This window comes from Drosophila teissieri, chromosome 2R, assembly GCF_016746235.2.
Source record: "Drosophila teissieri strain GT53w chromosome 2R, Prin_Dtei_1.1, whole genome shotgun sequence".
NCBI lineage: Eukaryota > Metazoa > Arthropoda > Insecta > Diptera > Drosophilidae > Drosophila > Drosophila teissieri.
Genome location: NC_053030.1, coordinates 3,959,960 through 3,979,846, shown reverse-complemented (window position 1 = coordinate 3,979,846; position 19,887 = coordinate 3,959,960). Strand labels below are relative to the sequence as shown.

At 39.3% G+C, this 19,887-nt stretch overlaps 1 protein-coding gene across 8 annotated transcripts in view; it reads right to left on the bottom strand.

Moving 5' to 3' along the window:
- Positions 1 to 62: 62 nt before the first annotated feature.
- The window catches only part of LOC122612363 (GTPase-activating protein skywalker), a 54,032-nt gene continuing 34,207 nt past the window's right edge, over positions 63 to 19,887 (bottom strand). For 2 of the 8 annotated variants that reach the window (XM_043785919.1, XM_043785918.1), the window contains exons 4-12: positions 11,153 to 11,355; positions 10,882 to 11,086; positions 5,929 to 6,053; positions 5,539 to 5,867; positions 5,302 to 5,473; positions 3,524 to 3,580; positions 2,732 to 2,890; positions 2,414 to 2,634; positions 63 to 2,352 (exon numbers count right to left, since the gene is read on the bottom strand). In XM_043785919.1, the coding sequence (XP_043641854.1) occupies positions 2,211 to 2,352; positions 2,414 to 2,634; positions 2,732 to 2,890; positions 3,524 to 3,580; positions 5,302 to 5,473; positions 5,539 to 5,867; positions 5,929 to 6,053; positions 10,882 to 11,086; positions 11,153 to 11,355 (1,613 nt within the window). In that variant the 3' untranslated portion in view covers positions 63 to 2,210. Of the gene's footprint in view, positions 2,353 to 2,413; positions 2,635 to 2,731; positions 2,891 to 3,523; positions 3,581 to 4,058; positions 4,146 to 4,980; positions 5,011 to 5,301; positions 5,474 to 5,538; positions 5,868 to 5,928; positions 6,054 to 10,881; positions 11,087 to 11,152; positions 11,356 to 14,106; positions 14,797 to 19,887 lie in introns of those variants that run through there. The other 6 variants (XM_043785924.1, XM_043785917.1, XM_043785920.1 and 3 more) reach the window with 6 other exon arrangements.

The window sequence follows — 19,887 nt, the reverse complement described above, 5'->3', positions numbered from 1 at the left end:
GATTGCAATTAGGATCATTAATTACAAAATATTCATAAAATAAATAAAAAATAACACTTCCAAACAGATACACACAATTTCTGTTTCAATTTCTAGTCAATTGATTTCTTGATCGACAAACACGTCTAGATTTACAATTATTTCCAGTTTCTAGCATAAATTATTGTATGTAGGTAAACAGATAACATCTTGGTTTATTATCTTAATGGGTTTAGCTGCGGATTATATTCATAACACTTCTGGGCTACACATAAATAACATTCAAATATAAATATATGGATATTTATCAAGATATTGTACATTAACTACACATTGAGAACAATTTAGATAGAAAACAATTTATGTACAAAAGATTGTGTTTGTGTTTATGCCTCACCAAATACTGTCCATGCTGGCGGTGTCCCTTCGAGTACAACTGCCGCGTCAATGCTGTGGCATCCACGTCAATCTCTCCGCGACTTAAACTCTATCAACAATTCATATCATCAGCGTGTAAGCATTAGTCAACCAAATATAGTACATTTTATTGTTTCAACACGATTCACACTCAGAAACAAATAACAAACAGATTTGCAATGTATGGATCAACTTGTTCAACTTGTTTTGTAGTTGGGTATATAATATAGTTCGTTTATATAATGCTGCATACACATATACATTGAATCATAGTAACATCAACACACAGAGTTTATTTAAAACCTGAAACTATTCATATTTAGTTTGCTTTCCACTGCTACACCTTTCAGTACTCTCACTGATTGCAGTTGGCCTGGGTTATATTGGGTTGGCCTAATAATTTGTAGGATATGGGATTTGGGTTCGGGAATTGTGGAGTGCCAGCTCCTCAATGAAATAGTTGTGGAGTGTTACCCATCACATTTTGCAATCTGTGATCACTACTGTCCCTTCCCCTCAATTCGTTGTAGTTTTTTCGTTTAAATGTAACAATTCATTTGAGTAGTGCAACGATCAATAAGCCATCGGAATTTGCAGACACTCAAAGGCAAATGAGTGTTCAGTTAGAGGGAAATGGGAGGAGACACACCATGTTATTTTTGTAAAACATAAAAATTGACTAGAAAAATGTGCAAAATTTTTGTGTGCGTGCAGTTTTTAGGTGGAGGTGAGCAAAGAATTTCATTGGTATTCAAAATGGAATGGACTCTTAAAACAATTATTGATTGTTATCCGTTTTAGTGTATGCCTACTTATGAAGCCTTCAACATTTAATACATTTATTTTTTTCCTTTCGTTTTGAGATCAATTGCACATGGGTGGAAGCTCTCCACTGCCTAATCTTTCCTTCTACATATTTTGGACTTTGAACCGACCACAAATTCCGCTGCTTAAGGACATTAGCCTTATATTTATTACTTGGGGCTTAATAGTTATAGTATATATCTGTAATATCTGACCATATCATTGGCGTCAGCTGCAGCACTAATCAAAAAAGGTTTGGTTTTACTTTATATCTATATTTTGCGACCAAATGGGACAACTTTTAGAAACATTAAGTTGTTTTCAATGCAATTTACAAGTTACACTTTCTATACACGTAGCAATAATAATATTAATAACATTAATAACGAATTCAGTCAAGTCAGTTAATTTGGTTTACAGAAAGAAAAGTAAGTATTTATAAATTAAATGAAATAATAACGCTAACAAACAAAAATGATGTTGCAGCCCAAGCTTTCCGGGGTTGTATTCTACTTTAAATTTTTAAGGAATATTTTCTTCTTTGCTCCGGATACATGGCTATAGAAATACGCTTTACATATAAATATACACATTATAATAATTCATTTTATATATACTTTTATAGATATCATGTATATATGTAAAGGGGTTATAACAACTAGGGTATTGTAATTTCAAAGCTTTCTGTTTTGAAATATGAACTCACAGAGTATTTCCATTATATAATATATAATTTGTTTTTGTTTTGCATTTTTCATTAACATTTAACATTAACACGACGACGGCGGCATTTACTGCTGCTTGGCCACTTTCGATACATTATTGTAAATAAGCTTTTAGAAATGTTTACACATTTTCTCATCTTGGTACCATCAGCGTACGCCAATAGTGGGCGGAAACGAAAGCAAGGTAGGAGTTTGAGTTGGTTAGGGAAACGCGGGGGGAACGTCGAGCAGTTTTACTGAGCACTTGATCATCGGCGGGCAATATCGGTCAGACTAAGAATGTTATTAGATGCCCACGAAGCCGTAGACTTCAAGCACCCGGATCTCGAAGTCGCCCGATGGACACAGCGGCGGATTATTGAAGGTCTTGCAGCTGTCCGTCTTGCCAAAACGTATGTTCTCGTCCATCCAGATGGCCTGCCCCTCGCTGTAATAGAGAATGAAGACTGAATTATAAGATCGGTGATAGCCAGCAGCATGAATCATACCCGCCACCAATAGTAATCATCTTGGAGTCGGCCGCCATAAACAGCTCGGAACTGTGTCCTAAGTCCTTGTCGCCCTCAATGCCCACCCATGGGTACTTGGCTCTTTCTGGATATAGGGAGAACAAAAAGGTCTCGCCGGTACCGAAGTAGGCCTGTCGCTGGCCCTTGTCATCTTTTACATTTCTTTCAAACCAGCGCGAGGAGCAGTAGGCACCAAATACCTAAGAGCAACATTTGATTTACAACAAACCATTGAAATATTACATTTTAAGTTTTCACATAAAAAAACCTTGGTATTAATAGCTCCTTAAAACTCACCTCATTATTGCACGTTTTGATCATAAGCAGCGTGGGCTCATGCTGCTCCACCCGAACGTAGAACGTGGTCAGCGAGCAGCCGTGCTCCTCCGTGGTGTAGAGCAGCACCGGTTGGTACATTGTTATCCGCACGGGCAGCCAGGACCACAGCGTGAACAGCTATGGGAGATCGAATGGCATATTTGTTAGCAACACATCCCAGCACGATTGAAGGCTGTAACTTGGCTACAACTACGAGTAACGTATTGAAAGGGGTAGCAATTAGCCAATGACAGAACAAAATACGTTGGCGTGGGTAAATTAGATTGAAAGAACATGAACTAAGAGGCCAAAAGTCCAACGAAAAGTCAACTAAAAGCCGGGGTTACGTAATAAAAGGCAACAACTGTCGATGAGGTCTAAAAACTACAGAGAATAAACTGTTCAGTTCAATTCCAACTGTAAGCAGCGGCAGCGGCGCGGCAGCAGCGCATCTTAAACTGTGGCTCAGCGGCTCTCAAACTGTAAGCTTATGAATTTAATTTAATACTATTTACTGTGCGACTCTCCAGTTCTCAGATTAAATGCAGACCACTAACAATTAATAACAGCAGGACAATGACACTATTACATAGACAGGGACTTCCAAAATATTTTCTAAGACGACACGAAATAAAAACTTTTTCGGAATTTTAGATAGGTGTTTAAAGGAATTATTGCATTCAATTTAATGGAATTACGGAATGGATTGTAATGACAATGGAAAAGGGGAAAACAGGTTGGAGGGTTTTCAATATGCAATGCAATGCTTACAAATTGTCTATCCGTCCAGGTTTTTATGAAATTCTTTGTGCCCGGCAAACCAAAATGCTATGAAAAGATATAGATGGATATATAGCAAAAAATTATATGAAATGTGGCGGATGAGATCTTGGGGGAACACATGAAATCGACTTATAGATGTGCTAGCTGACTCCCCTATACCCTTCATTCTAGCATATGCCTTATGGTCAGAATTGGGTTGACGTAATTAAAACTCAGAGTAAAAGAATTGCCAACTACAGGAAATCAAAAAATGATGGCAAAATCATATAAAAATGTAAACGAAATATTTAGAATGGAATAAATCAACTAGTTTCCATTTGATTGAAAACGAAATCTGGCACTACATGCAGGTTATGTGGCTTGAATGGAATGGAATGTGCGTAAAAACGTGAGCCAAAAGCTTCAAAATATATTGGAGGTATACATATTATACGAATATAGTTTGTTTTGTGGGTATCTCGGTGAGAATTGTTGATTGGCTTTTTATTGTAGTGGAGTGGAGTGGACTTTGACTTTCACTTACATCTTCGTTCTTACAAGCTTGACTTTTCAGATTGTGTATGGGATAAACGCCCATCGCGATGGCTCTATGACCGGGCGATTTTTCACCCTACAGTTTATACATAATCGTGATGGATGAAATATTTAACAGAATGCACCCAAATGCAGCCAATGAACCCGTGGAAATGTATTTCACCGAATTCAAAAGTATGTATACATTGATCAAGCGTTCGCAAATTTATATTGTATTTCGCAATTATTATTTTTGTAGTATCGTAAATGTTCATTCATTCGTTGCCAAGGCAGCAAAAAAAGTACAAGAAAAATAGAAATAACGATTTATATATTGATTTCTTATATGGAGCAAATTCACTTGAGGATTATTGTTGGTTTATGTATTTCTGTATGTGAGTATAGGCATTGCAATATATTATTTTTAATACAACAAAAAGCAACGAAATCCAATAAAAAGCTATACGGTGTGGTTATTATAAATGTGGTTATTGTTGAGGCTGTGCTTTTGCTTTGAATGATAAGTAACGAAACAGTAGCGGCGAGAAGTTATTTCATTCCGCGAAATAATAAATGACAAAAATCAAACACAACACAAAAGTCAAGTGGAAGCAGAACGGACACAAAAATCGAGTCGAATCTGTTTGGGGATATTTTGAGAACTAACTGGACAAAGTATCAGAACGTGATACAGTTGGTTCCGAATCAATTATCGTATATTCGTATGTACACGTATTTGCCTTAAATTATTATTAAAAACTGTTCTATTTTCATGCTTTGAAACTCGATTCGTGTAAATTATTAAAATAAAAGTCAGATTTAACTCATTCAAAGACAGTGTGGAAAGAAAGACAACAGAACAAGCTGAATCAATCAAACATTGGCATTTTTTTCGTAATAATAATTTTGTACAGCTCTTTACAGCCTCATACCAAATTGCGACAGCTCTCGGAGTGCAGCTTCTGGTTTTGTTTATTTATTGGGTGCGTTGTTTCAGAGTTGAAGAAGTTGTGAGAGAAACATAAACAGAAAACGAATAAAAATAAATCAGAGTTTATCATTAGATAAGGTGTTTTGCTTGTAGTGCTGTGTGAATAGTTTCATTTGGGTCATTATTAACTAAAGGAATGCCTAACTCGGTTTCTGTTTGTATTCTGTACTCTGTATTCTGTATTGTGTACTGTGTTTGCTGTGTATGCTTTGAGATGGTGGGTTGGGGTGCGTCGATTTGGTTAGGGGTTATATTCACATACCTCCCGGATGGTCAGGGTATGGGACATCATTTGGATGTTGACCTGCGACTGACTAGTGGGCAGATTATCACTTGAACGCGATTTGATTAATTGCTTCGAACCGCTGGTGAGCACGGAGCGGCTTTTTAGTAGCATTTCAGTCTTGATAAATATTCTAGAAATATACTGGGTACTGCAAAAGAAGAAAGCTGTCATTACAAACGTGTCCCATTGAATATAAATTCATATTTTAACTACCTCAGTCCCCTAATACTAAACGCGGCATGAAGCAACTTCGCCGGCGACACTGGTATCTTCTTGCAGAACTTGATCAAAGCATTGCCAATGTCGTTTTTAATGTTGTCCGGACTCCATTCGTTGTTCGACTGGCACTCCTTGTGAAAAAGGTTGAGTATGACGAGGGCCACGCGATAAAGGACCTTAATGCCCTCGTGGAAGTAGCAGTCCATGATCCGCACCAGATGCTGGAAGGGTAGACCGGCTAGAATCCACCAGCACCAGTCCATGAAGATGCGTTCTAGCTTCAGGCCTGGGCAAATACGTTGGAAATACGAAGTAGCACTTTTCTGAACGATAAACTTTTGATTAGCATTTGATCGATGGGTGTACTAGGGGTCTACTATTTACCGTGTGCTTTTTGGCTATTTGCATCACCGTCTTCCAGGTGACTTCGTGCTGTAGTTTGGTTTGATTGATGAATACCTTCTCCTTGCTACCGACCAGACCGGCTAGACATATGTAAGCCTCCTCCTCTGGAAAATATGATAAGCGGCAATATATTTTAGTTGTACAGAATGCTAATACAAATTAAGGGACCTAATTAAAATTATTTTCTTATTCAAATGGTTTTCTTTTTCTTAATTTAAATATAGCTAATGAAATACATTTGAAAATAATTGCCTTGATAGTTACCCGCTCATTCTTTCGTACAGCCCCGTGTCGTACATACATATATCTAATATTCGATATTTAATACGCCCCGTTGGCACTTGTAAGAAAGATCGTATGGCAGTTTTTCTAACAATTATCTATTTAATAACAGACCCAACCTTAGCCACAAATTATGCAGTTACCACCCCACACCACACACCCCACACCCTCCCTTCCTCCCTTCCAGATCCGCATCCAATTTAATCGTGCAACTGCAGCTCGACTTATAGCATTTGTGGTGGTTTGGTTTGGTGTGCATATACATACATACGTATGTATACACACGAACTACCGCTATGTCGCAGCGAAAATTAAATTGCGAATGCGTTGAGCATCCGTCCGCGGAGTGCACTTTGACCAGCCTCACCCCCATTTCCCCGCCCCAACCACGCCCCCTTCAATTTCCATAATTAGCCGGCACCATTTTTCCAGCGACCTGTGTATGTGCGCTCCGATTATTTGATTTCTAAATTAGATCAAATTATGCAATGTCGCAGTGTTCGAGCTATAAATACCCTCTCGAAGTTTTGCTCGAGTTGATTTTCAAACAGTCGTGAGCGAGTCATTAGCGTACATCAAAATATTGGGCAGGCGTTTAAAAAACAATTGTGGGCACATTGCCGTTTAATTAGCAACGGGAGTGGAGTTCAGTTGGGGAAGTGGACTTTAAAGGACATTAAATATAAATTAGGTACTGAACCGACTTGAACCCCTCAGGGCGATAAGGAGTCATCGGATTGATTTGCTGCATTACAAAGTTTAATTAGTTTCAAACGCCGCGGGGTAAACAAGGGCCTTATCAGCGGATTTCGCTGGCTTATCAGTGGATTACACTGGCCCCAGGCGGTTCGACTTAGATTCCGCGGATTGTTCTCATTTGCCAGCGGATTTGAGCAGGGTCTGGAGTACATAGTAGTGTGCTGAACTTTATCTATTGCGGAAAGACAGCTGGAGTGTGGGCATATATTTGATAAGTTCGTTAAATATTTAAGAGCCCTTGCTATATATAGAGCATGACGTGCGTTAGTCACTGCAATTGCACTGCAAAAATCTACCAACATTTGCATTAAGCTCGCACTTTAACGACCCCTCATCATCATTATCAGTCGGCGCGAAAGCAGAAGTGAACAATTTAAATGGAAATGAATCAAATAACTGATAATATCGACATAATTCTGTGGGAAAGGCGAGCCTGTCAAAGAAACAGAAAACCAGAAACCAAAGCCATCACCACAGAAGCTCAGCAACATTTAAAGACATACAAAGGTCGATTAGCTAATGAGACAGAATTTTGAAGTCAGTGGGCGTCAGAGAGCACGTGCCGAGTTATTTATGAGATGCCAGCCAACTAAAAATAGCCAAAGATAGCCTAAAGACCCACAGCCGAGATACACGAACAGAAACCAGGAGTCCAGTCCATCTGCTTTCCTGCTTTAATTAGCTCAACAAACTCAAGCATAAACAATGCAAATATGGCAAGACAAAAACAAAAGCGGTAAATACACACAACACACTTAATAAACTTAGATAAAAGCGAAAACAAGAACATTTTTTAATTGCTAATCGGCGGAGAGCAGCAGACAAGTAATCCTGAATAGGTATGAAGAAACTGGGAATAGCTCTATAAGAAATAAAGAGACTGGATTTTAGAGCTTTCTGAATGAAGCTAATAAGATACACACTATATACCTGTGTAACAAGTGAAGTACCCCCCTACACCTGGGAAACCTTGAAAACCCGTCTCCTTTTCAGTAATTTAGCTAACTCATGCATATGAATGGAAAACGGCAGAGAAATGCAAATTAAAGCAGGGTTAAATTCCGATTTTGACTCTCTACCTGAGTCAAGACTGACGTCAGAGTGCCGCGCCATTAAAGCCAAGTACTGCAAATATTCCATATACTTTAATCTGAATTGTGCGTGCCCGGCATTGCCAACTATTTAATGTGGTGATGAGTACTCCGGTGAAAAATCGGGTAAAGCAAGTATGCCACAGCGACAATGTTTGGGTAGGGCGCAAAAACACAAACTGAACAACAATGGAGAGACAGAATGGCGCAGAACGGTGGAGAACAGAATTGGCAAACAAATCCATAAACGATGGAGAACTCATATGTGCGCATTTGCGTGCCAGGTCTTCTGTCTGCGTTTTATGCGAGTTTTATGCTCACGTGTTGGCATTATTGGACAAGCGCAATTCAAATTGAAGATTTGATTTCAAGACTCTAGAAATACTACAAGCACATGCATCTTAAAACCAGTGCAATGACTGATGGTCACACAGACACAGCTGCTTTTCCAAAAGAAAATTAGAGGAGCGTCAGGAGCATATATATATTAGTTATTAGGGACACACAAGAGCTAACCCACCCTGGATGTGTCAGTAAACTAAGAAACGTATTTAGGCCTTGAAATTTGCCAGTATCGTAACGTTCTGCTTCGACTGTTGCTCTGTTTACTTTAAGTGGCTAAAGGCGAAATTCGCCAATTGCAAAAGAAGACAAATCAAACCGACTCGAATGCAATGACGTCAACAACGAAATACAAACAATCCGACATATGCATATGCTATCTATACAACTTTAAAGTTTAAACATTCGTTTATGTGCGACTCTTGAACTTGAAAACAGAACCGAACTAAATTGCATTGAATGAGCGCAGCGCACATTTCAATTTTCGTTATCCAAGTGTCCTTTGGTTTGACTTTTTCCACCCGTTACTCGCAAAGTAAAAGGGTATACTAGATTCGTTGAAAAGTATATAACAGGCAGAAGAAAGCGTTCCGACCATATAAAGTATATATATTCTTGATCAGGATCAATAGCAGAGTCGATCTGGCCATGTCCGTCTGTCTGTCCGTCCGTATGAACGTCGAGATCTCAGGAACTATAAAAGCTAGAATGTTGAGACTCAGCATGCCGACTCCAGATACATAGGCGCAACGCAAGTTTGTTGGCCCATGTTGCCACGCCCACCCTAACGCCCATAAACCGCCGAAAACTGACACGCCCACACTTTTGAAAATATTGTTGATATTTTTTCACATTTTTGCTAGTCTTGTAAATTTCTCTCGGTTTGCCACGCCCACTCTAACACCCACAAACCCTTAAAAACGGTCAGTGTTCAAATTTCTACTTCGCACTTACACGCACTGAGTAACGGGGCACTCGACTATAGCGTTCTCTCTTGTTTTGAGGTATTTACTGTAACTTCTTCGATGTGTATAACGAAAATAAAACAATTTAAACAATGGGGTCACAGTTCTATATATGAAAATTGAGTTTGTATGTCGTAGACAAAATCTGATTTCTTTGGAGCGCGGGAAATTACCTTGAAATCTTGACCGGAATCGAACAGTTTTGTCTGCCAGACAGACACAAAGGAGGAAAAGTATTTCGCACAGTGTAAACAAACCTTTAAAATGATAGGCTGTCTGACCTCCTCCTCAAAAAATCAGCTTATCAGCATCTCCCAAATATAGGTGCATATATATGTATAAAATCGAATGGAGATCATTTTTAACGAGCAGCAGCAAATATTTTTAGAAATAAAGGTTTAATAGGTTGACTGATTGTCTCGCTATTTCAAAAAATTGAATCTAGTTAAGAGCTAAGCAATTGCAATTGATAAGATTTCTGTAGATTACGCATATCGCCACTATTAAGAGGTTATCAATGGGTCACTTTCATGACCAGCTGTCCATTAATTCTAGTGCTAGACCTCGAAATACGCTTTAAGCGATTATTGTGCTGAATTAGAGAAATGTTTTTTTTGAAGGTTTCACATCCATTTTCACATTCCTTTGAGTTAAATTTTGTTCATTTCGTATTCAATTATTTTTTCCATTACTGATGGAGCTGGATTCAGCGCATTTGCACTCGATCCGACTCCGCACCTGACTGGATGAAACCAAATTTCGAGTAAACAATCTATACTGTAAGTTAAATATTCGATTTTATTATTGTGTCGCCAATAACAGCAATGAATAATGATTATTTGATAATGAAGTAGTACGAACAATTTCAGAGGCAACAACAAATGCGGAACTAAAGCAGACTGTTAGACGTTGATCACTTGAATATGGTCAAGTACAGTGCGGTACAATTCAATCTACGAGTATACTTAATGCAGACGCAAGGCTATATTAATATTAGAAGGCTGTTTGGGGCCATCAGAGCAAGGAAGCATTACCAGTGTAGTGCGCTCTTTTAGATTGCATTATTTTAGTTTAACATTATGCAAATCACCAGGAATGAACAGCCCTACAATGCCGGGTTTCACTGTACCGACAGACAGTACAAAGGAATAAATAGATTTATATTAGAAATTATTCTGCGGCTCATTGCATGTTGGCCAAATCAATTAGGTAGAAAATCACGATACATCAATTTGCAACCAGCTGCGATACGCGCCGAGAACCCCCGTAAATATACCACACACATATATACATATATCAAAAGATACCCCTATAGATGTATGGGAAGGTAAGCGAGGGCCCTGGAGCGTTGAGCCTTACAATTGTGCCACTTATTTTTGTGTGCCTTGTAGAGGCGATAAAAATGACTCGATCAAATATTGACATTCACGTGTGCTGCGGATGGAGAGGTGTGGAATGTTGTGTGGTGGAGTACTGGCATTACGATAACTTACCCGACATGAAATGCAAAAGTATCGATGTAATGGGATACAATACTGGACTGTAGGTAATATCGGGGCAGTCGTAGCCCAGGACATTCACGATGCGATCGGCCACGGCTCGTCCCGTGCTGGTCAAGTGATACGGCAAACAGTGGGTGGCATCCACAAATGCGGGCAACATGATCGGCTTCTCCGACAGCTCGGTGGTGCCAAAGACCTGAATTTGAGGCAAAAACAAATTAAGTACGCTACAATAGGGCGGAGTCTAGTTTATGGAACCCACCTGGTGAACCATCTCCCAGTAGAAGCCATCCAGCATTTGCTGTTTGGTCTGGTGCTGGCCACACAACATCGGCCAGAGCTGGGCTCGGATCGGGGAGTTAATGGGCCACGAGTTCTCCCTGAGTATGTTCTTCACGTCACGCTTCTTGCCCTGCTGCAGCAGCTGCTGGATTTCGGTGTAGGAGCGCAGTGCTGGCTCTTTGCCTGTGAACAAAGATAGGGAGCAGCGATTAGTATCATTATAAATGAAGAATATTGATAGATTAATGTCATATATATTTCCCTATAAATCGTATCTAAATCACTTACTTTGATCTAATCAAATGCAATCATTCAATCTCTAAAGGTTTAATCCTTACAGTTGATAAGGCGTTCTGAAGTACTATTCAATTGGAAGCGTAAGTCTACAGTGGTATGATTAGTGTTCAAGCTTATCCCTCTTAGGTTAGGTCATTAACTCAAATTTCTGCTTTGACTAATTAAACTACACCACCAAACACAAACGCGAAGACCTCAAGTGGTCGACGCTGCCGTTTTGGCTATTTCTGGCAGTTTATACACTTCAATCATATGACATTATTGTTTTTGTTATGGGTAATAATGAAGGTTCTTGAGGTTATCACCGCTCTAGAGCCTTTCAACTGGCAGTCCAAGGAACCTTTTCCACTATCATCAAAGTCGCGAGGCGCTTTTGACCAACACAGCTCAAGATAAAAAACACTTGTGAACCACCGATAAGTAGTTAAATTTCATGTGTAGGGTTGCGGCATTCCTTTTGCCTCGAGTGGTCAAAATAAAATACTTAGGAAAGTGCATCTGATAAGTGAAAAATCGCTTCGAAAAATACGAGTATGTACATTTACTTGATAAACACGCCGCAACAGTTGTATTAGCTTTTGGCATTGACTAGTTTTTAGAATGGAGCTGGAAGAAACTTTTCCCACAATAAGAACCGCTGACGTAAGTTTACTTTATAAATTCTTCTAGAATGCTCACTTAAAAGTTATTGTCTTTGATAAATTTGTCTTAGAAATCAATTACAGTATCACCTTAAATGTTTTATGCCTTTTAAAATTCCAAGGTAAATAATACTTTTTACACAACCAATGGTATCTCTTTAACATTTCACCTGATTTGAAATGAAAGCCTGGAATCAACTAACAATCAATCGGCGTGTGCATTAAAAGTGTAACTATCAGTCTGTAATTAGGTTCTGATTTTATTTGAATTCAAAGCATATAATGTTTTTAAGGTAAATCAAAAGCTTGTCGAATTAAATAATTATTTCTAATTAGGTGTCATGGGATGCTGCTTTGTATCCATACCCCCCGGATGTCCCAAGCTGATGTGTCAACAGAGTGACAGCCGTAGATCTGCTATCTCCTCGGTCAGCTGGTCAACTGCGTATGTAGGACAATGCAGAGAGCCCCACACCCCCACCCTGCTCCATCCGTATCTGTGGCCACCTCAATGCCACTTATTGATTAGCTATCGGTGTGGGGGTAATTGATTGCACTGCGGACATGTCTCATTACAGGCGGCGACAGCTGATCGATTTTTGCATGCCCCTCTTATCGCCGAAAACTGATAAGGTGGAAATCCAGGGAAATAGCGCCGGGCAGAGCCATATCAATATCGGGCAACAAATCAGATTCTAACCTGCAGAATCCACTGATTTGTTAGCCAGCTAACAATCGCGTTTTTACGCGATTTGAAAATGGTTTCGGATATCGCTGGAATAAAAATCGTTTAGCATTAGGCCAATAAAAGATCGGGGAGAACTATCAAATTGCTCGAAAGCGATAAGATATGGGGTGAGCGTATGTTTTCATTCAGCAAACGCAATAATAATTAAAACTGGTATAATTGAGTGGAGCTTCGTTCAGTCGCTGTGCCGTTTGTGGGGGTAATTAATCCCCATCTACGGCATCTCGCGGATCCATTTGCATTTTTCCAGCAACGAATATGGAAAAACTGCGATGTGTATCGTCACCATATATACTGCACATTTTACTTACAACAGATGCAGTAGTTTTCCTATCAACGCAATCAATTTCATTTGTTTGCGACAGCGAAACAAACCCCTCAAAACATTCCTCATAATTGGATATTATGTCCGTTTACGAGCATACTTATAACATCCCCAACAAAAGCCCCAGCGATTAACTCACATACTTTAAATGCGCTAAACGCCTTTGAAAGAAAGTGTGCAATCTGATTAGGAGCACAAAACGCAGTGCAATTAATTCAGCAACGTAGTGGATACCATTTGCTTTAATGCCGAAGCTTTATCGCTATTAGTACGATAATGAATACACACACGAAAATATCATTCATTGTCTGCCACTACAGCTGGGTATTTTGGAAATTAAAACAGATTTATTCCCGCAGCTGATTCCGTTTACTAAATATAACGATTTAAGTATAATTTTGTAGGCCGTACGGTAATAAAATTTGAATTTTACCCAATGAATCTTTTTAAAAAAATCAAAGCATTTTTCATGCAAGGCTGTAACTAGCTAATAAGAGCTTAAATAAACAGAATGTTAATAAAAAGCGGGTCAAGTGTGAGATTAATAAGTATTTGTACCATTCCTTGAATCACTTAACGCAAGGCCAATCGTTAGGTGTTAAAAGAAAGGAAATCTATAGTGTCCACAGAATTTCGGAAACTTCTGAGAGCACAGTTACATATAAATGTAGATATTTTAAATTTGGAGCTTGTCAAGTAGTTAGAAAATGGAAGCATCTATGCTTTCTTGAGGAGAATCCAATTGTCGCCGTTAAACCTTTTATTAAGAACATTTTACCCGGACTTAAGCAGAGTTCCACGAGTTTTAGTTAAGTTAGAACTATAAACATTAGTTTTGTTTTTATACTACGTAGTCTTGTGTCTGGCTTGGTCTCGTGTGTGGACTTTGACGTGCGGAGCGCCATGCTCGTGGGTTTTATTACCTGGACTGAACTGGAAGCACTGGCATTTGGTGGTGATGTCGTTCGAGCTGGCCGCGATGAAGAGCGGCAGCTCGAAGAACTTGTCGCACTCGGGATCGACGTAGACGCTGCTGCGCCGGCTACTGAACTGCTCCAAGTCTTTGATGCCCAAGACTTTGCCAACCATTTTTCACGCTGTGTTCTCGAATCGCTCCTTTCGTTCGATTTGTATTTGTGTTTCTTTCGATTTGACGGGTCGCCTTAATTTTATTGTTATTTTGTTGCTTTATTTTAATTTTTGTTTGTTCACTCGCTTTTTTGGCACCGAGAACGACATCGTTTATGTAGATTTCAGTCTCTCTTTTGTATTGCTTAATGTCTGTGTATTCAGTGTATTTTATTCCCGTACACTCTGTTCACTGCTGGCTTTTATTGTTTTAATTTATTGCGATCTGCAATTAGCTGTCGCCAGAGCAGCGACGCCGGCAGCGCTTGAATTTAATTTGCAGCACATTTAACATTTAAATTTTCAGATCACATTTTTTGCGGGCTCTGGCTGTATCGAAATGTAATTTTAATACTTCCACGGCGGTTGAAAGCAATCATTACGCATCAGCGCGATGCTACCGGGGATAGGGATTGGATCGCGGCCAAGAAAATCGGCGCACGGCGAGTTCTCGGACGGGCTTACGTGCGGAGCGTTCGGATGCGTCCGGGCTTCTCAGATATTTTCCGGCGGACAGGCCGGTTTCATTTGCGAGCCTTCTCAATGAAAGCTCCCAGCTCCCATATGCAGAATAAATGAAACGAGAGCGATCGAACCCCTGGCGCGAGCAAGCTTCGGTGCCGAGCTTTTTCGTCGGTTTTCTGCTCTTGCCATTCTGTTTTGAGATTTACTTCTGTTTTCCCTTTACTATTTTCGTTTGTTTATGCATTTCACTATCGGGCGCCACAGGGCAGGCAAACAGCTGTTTTCTGTTGCTCTCCCGCTCTCGCTCTCGAATCGAAGAGAGCGTGTAAAGAAAACACCCAAATCTAGAGAAAATACCTTTATAAATAGCTTTTGTGGGAAATTTCGTTAGCATGGCGCAAAGAAGCTTGGAAAATGGCAGGCGAGAAGAGAATTCTCTGACATTCCTGCATATACGTAACATGGCAAGGAAAATTCCATACCACAAAATAAAATTTATGGCGAAACCTCAGAAAGTGTTTTTTTCTCGGTTTCAGAAGAAGTCTCAGCGGCACATTGTGCAAACAAAAGAAGAAGGAGAAAACATACTCACAGTCTAAATATTTATGGGGAAAATTTTGTATAACTTCCACGGAGGAAGCGAAGGCGGTTTGACAGGAAGGCAAACTAAAACGTACATATGTATATTATTGTCTGAAAATGAACTAACAACACTGACCTGAACCTCGCTTTCGATTCAGTCCTTTGAAATTATCAGGTGCAAAAAATAAAGAATCGCACGGAGTTATATTTAGAAAAACATCTAACAATAAACTGTTAATTTGTATACATCTTCCCAGTTCATACCTCCAATTACGATAATTTACATTATTCTAACGACCCACAGACCCGATTTCCAGCACTCCGAGAAAATAATATCTACGAATATCCATTTTCAAACACTCACGTGATGCCTTCTAGCTTTAACGCATTTAACACGCTTTTAGTGGGTTTATTATATCCGCCCATCTTGTTTTAGCGTATACACAAATGTATTTTTCACATGTTTTGTCAGGCAAAATTAAGTGAATCCAAGTCTGCCGTTGTTTATACCAGAAATGTATAAATAAAATGAGAAAATAAACAGCGCGTGGCCATTGGCCACCGGGAAAAACGCTTTTCTCGTCACGCTCAAACTGCAAATGATTAATTAACAAAAATGTTAAAAGTATACACATAGAAAAACCCACACGAGCCTCTCGGCAATTACCTTTGGCTGGGGGAGGGATTGCCAAGAAATTTGGCGACACAAAAGTGCCCTATATCACCTAAAGAACATACATACATATATAGATCTATTAATGGTGCCCCATGAGCAATCTGTTGTGAATCCCATATCGCCACTCCAACGTGGGGTGGAAAAAGAAACCCAATTTGCGCATTTATTCATCTCTAGTTATAGATTAAAGGGGTAAAGTATGTTGAAATCAAGGGTTCTAAAAAAAGTGTACCAAAATACGCCTTCAGAGCCTAAATGGCTTTTAATTGATATTACTGAAGTGGCCGTAAAGTAATTGCAGATAAAGTTTGCATCGCTATCTTTATGATCAGTTCGTTTGCAGCGATCGAAGGATCGTAAAAATATAGAACAAATGTTAGCAGTGGGGCGGGAAAAGTTAATTACTCAATTAATATATTCATTTCAATAGTAATTGACGTAGTTTATTAGCCTACAAAATTGAATTCACATAAATTACTAATTCTAGAGAGATATTATGCGATCAAATTGCTAAAAAACAAAACCAAGAAAACTCTTCAGCCTGACATCAAAAAACAAAAGGTCTAAAATAATTGTGACATGATCTAATGTACAATTTTTAGCAATAGAAAACGAACAATAGACTTAAGCAGAATCAAGAAGGAATATCCGCGTTGAAGGGGCCACAGCAAAAGGTTAGCGGCAACAAAAACACATTCTGGGCATGCAAATTGCAAATTGCAAGTGCAATTTATTACATTTTCCCCTCTGACGACATTGGCACCGCATCGCTTGCCAACTGAACAGAGCTCGCTGGGAAAAACAATTGCCGGCTGCAGCTAAATTTAATTTGACAACGTTTTTCAGTTTGGCAAACTGCAGATTAATGTTGTTATTGCTGCCGAGTGCCCTCCTGTGTCGCGTTTTCCTTCCAAATTGTCAGCGTTTTCGGCTTAATTGCATCGCACAACAAGCGTCGTTGGGCGAAACAAGATTGGGAGGCTGAAACATAAACGAGAAGTGGAAAGCCACCTGAGGAAAGACATTCGAAAATGGCGAAGTGTCATACCATGGCAGAAAGATGACTAAGTGAGTGGATGCACGAATCGAAAAAGTAGAAAACCATCTAACAAATAGCCATGACCCTTATTATTATTATAAAATAATTTGGTTTATTTTAATTGAATGCAAATAAAAACGTATAAGAGCAAGCAATAAGAGTTCTGCTTTACGCATGAACACAATAATAAATTAGTAATAATTCAAAATGAGAATATCCGATAAAATAATTTATTTATTCCTGGAAATTAGGATGCAAATTATATTGGAAAGTTGCAAATTGCAGTTCATAATTATTTTTAATTTACTTATATCCCCAAAATAATCTCTACAGACTTTGGTGTATCCCAAATGCGGTATTCAACTTTTTCCGCAAACAAACACCTACATGTGCACATGTGTATAAAGTATTTGTCTAAATCACTTGGTTTCCTCAGAAAATTATTCATATCAATTAATTCAAGGGATCGGGACAACGCAGTCAACGAGCATTGGCTCTGCCAGATTGCTCAAACGCTTTTTAGCACGCGCTATAAATATCTTGGACCGATCGATCGGTCGTGAGCTAGCTATTTGTCAATTAGCACCAGCCATAATTCTGAATTTCGAGGGACGAGGCACATGATGGGCGACCTTTGGGATCCATCTCGGCGTTTTTGGGGAGGGCGATGCCAATGGCTATCAATTGCCATTCGCCAGGGATCGTGTCATTCCGGGCCTCAGTGGGCGGTTGGAGGTGATGTGAAGCGACGCGATTCGATGCGAACCACGAGCCTTGTTCGTGTCCCGACAATATTGAAAATTAATTAAGTTATTGCCGTGTTAACTAACTGCACCGATGATAGGCGCCTTTTGAGCCTGGCACAGAACGTTTTGTTCCCACTTCTTTTTTCCGCTCGAGATGAGTTTTTCAACTGGAAACTGGAAACTTCAACAGAAACTGGTTTTAGCCTTTACCCACTCGTATGCACTTTATTGAATGATTTTTGAACAATACATTCCATTATATATTCGATACCTTATACTTGCCCGCCGTGTGTTTTTTAAGCACAGCACGTTTCTTTTATTATGGGCATAATTTTGCATTTAATTAAAGCGGCGAGCAAAAAACCCTAAAATTCATTCAGTGTTTATTGTTGCAACAACGGGTTGCTCTAGAAAATCATTGTAAACAAACTTTGCTGTTTACATTATTTTTTCTCTTAGGCCCACTTTATTAATTTCTACCACCACATACAACAAATAATCAACTTTACACTGAAACTTGTAAGTAAAAATTTTTAATGCAATACCATTCTGCACAAAAACAGTTTATATTCAAGGCTATCTAACTTAAACAAAATTTGCTTTCGCAAGGTATTATTAAACCACATTCGATGCGTGTTTTTTATTAGGTTGCCCCTAAAAAAGCATTTAACATATTTTTGTGCACTAAATGTATAGTGCACACATGGCGTATGCGTAACGCAGCCATAAGCCATATAGCATTGACTGACTGATCGAGTGATTGACCATTGAGCCACCGAACGCAACGCACGAGACTGTGTATACATATGTACGAGCAATGTGTACATGTTATAATAATTCGTTGTATTTTCTCGACTTGAAATGTTTTTTGTATGTTCTTCTTCTTTCTTTTTGGTTTGGCAGCTAGGCGTGATAATTAACGAGCCGTGATTAAAAAGTCGATTTTGCTTTAATAGTGTATTTGTATTGCGATTTGAGGCTGCCGCAGGTGCACCGACAAAAAATATACCATCTTCCAAGTATGCATAATATGAGCTTGAAGAACACTGCTTATGCTCAAAAATACCATCTGTAATCTGAAAAAGTATGTTCATTTTATGCTTAGCCTGAAGAGATATATTTTCTTTCTGTGCACCTATTTACCCATTTGTATATTGTGACACACGCACTTTGCAAACATACAAAGTATTTAAGTTGACACGCGACTCGTTTCGAAAAGTATTCCAATTTGTTTTCTCGTTTTTCTTTTCGATTTCGACTCGGGTATTTGCCTCTTCTCCTTCTCTTTCGTGATTTGACAGTTGACAATTTTTGGGCATATAAACTACACTCGACCGATCGATCGGCGGATCGAGCGGGGGACTGAGACAGACAACCACCGCGCCCGAGGGTTGGAATTATACTGAGATTAGAGTTGAGAAGTCGCCAGCTGTCGACGAGTCTCGCTCTCTCTCTCTCCCGATTCGCCAGGGAAAATGGGAGAGTGGCCGAGAGACAGGTGATCGATGCATCGGGGACTATGCTGTCAAAGCTATTGGCCCATCGAATGAAAACAAAAAGCTGTCTAATTAAAAGCTCCCCAGAAAATATCAAACCGTGCTTTTTGTTGTATTACGCTCTCAGAAGTTCGTTCAACTTCAGGAAAATACTTCAAAGGGGCACGTCTCCACAAAAACATGCTTCACATATCCCGGGACCGGAAACAAATTCTGGAAAATTATCCACCCATTCTACACACCCACATCAGCAATTCAGTGAGCATTTGAGTCAATATTTGTGACATCAAACTATTTGTTGGGAAATCGGCAATCGTAATTTTAATAGCTATAACGTGTTTTGTGTAAGGCAACTTTGTTGACATTTCATTAAACACCATCATGTGATCTCAGATCTGTGGTCATTGAATTGCCGATCCGGTAAGCCCATCAACGTGTGAATCAAATGTGTCGCATTTGCAGACAAGTGAGATGGAAACGGAGACAATAGACCGCGACACCTGCAATGCCAAGGGTAAATGCATTAGGCGGCTTTAAGGAAACCGTAAATCGCCACATACTCTGCTTATTTT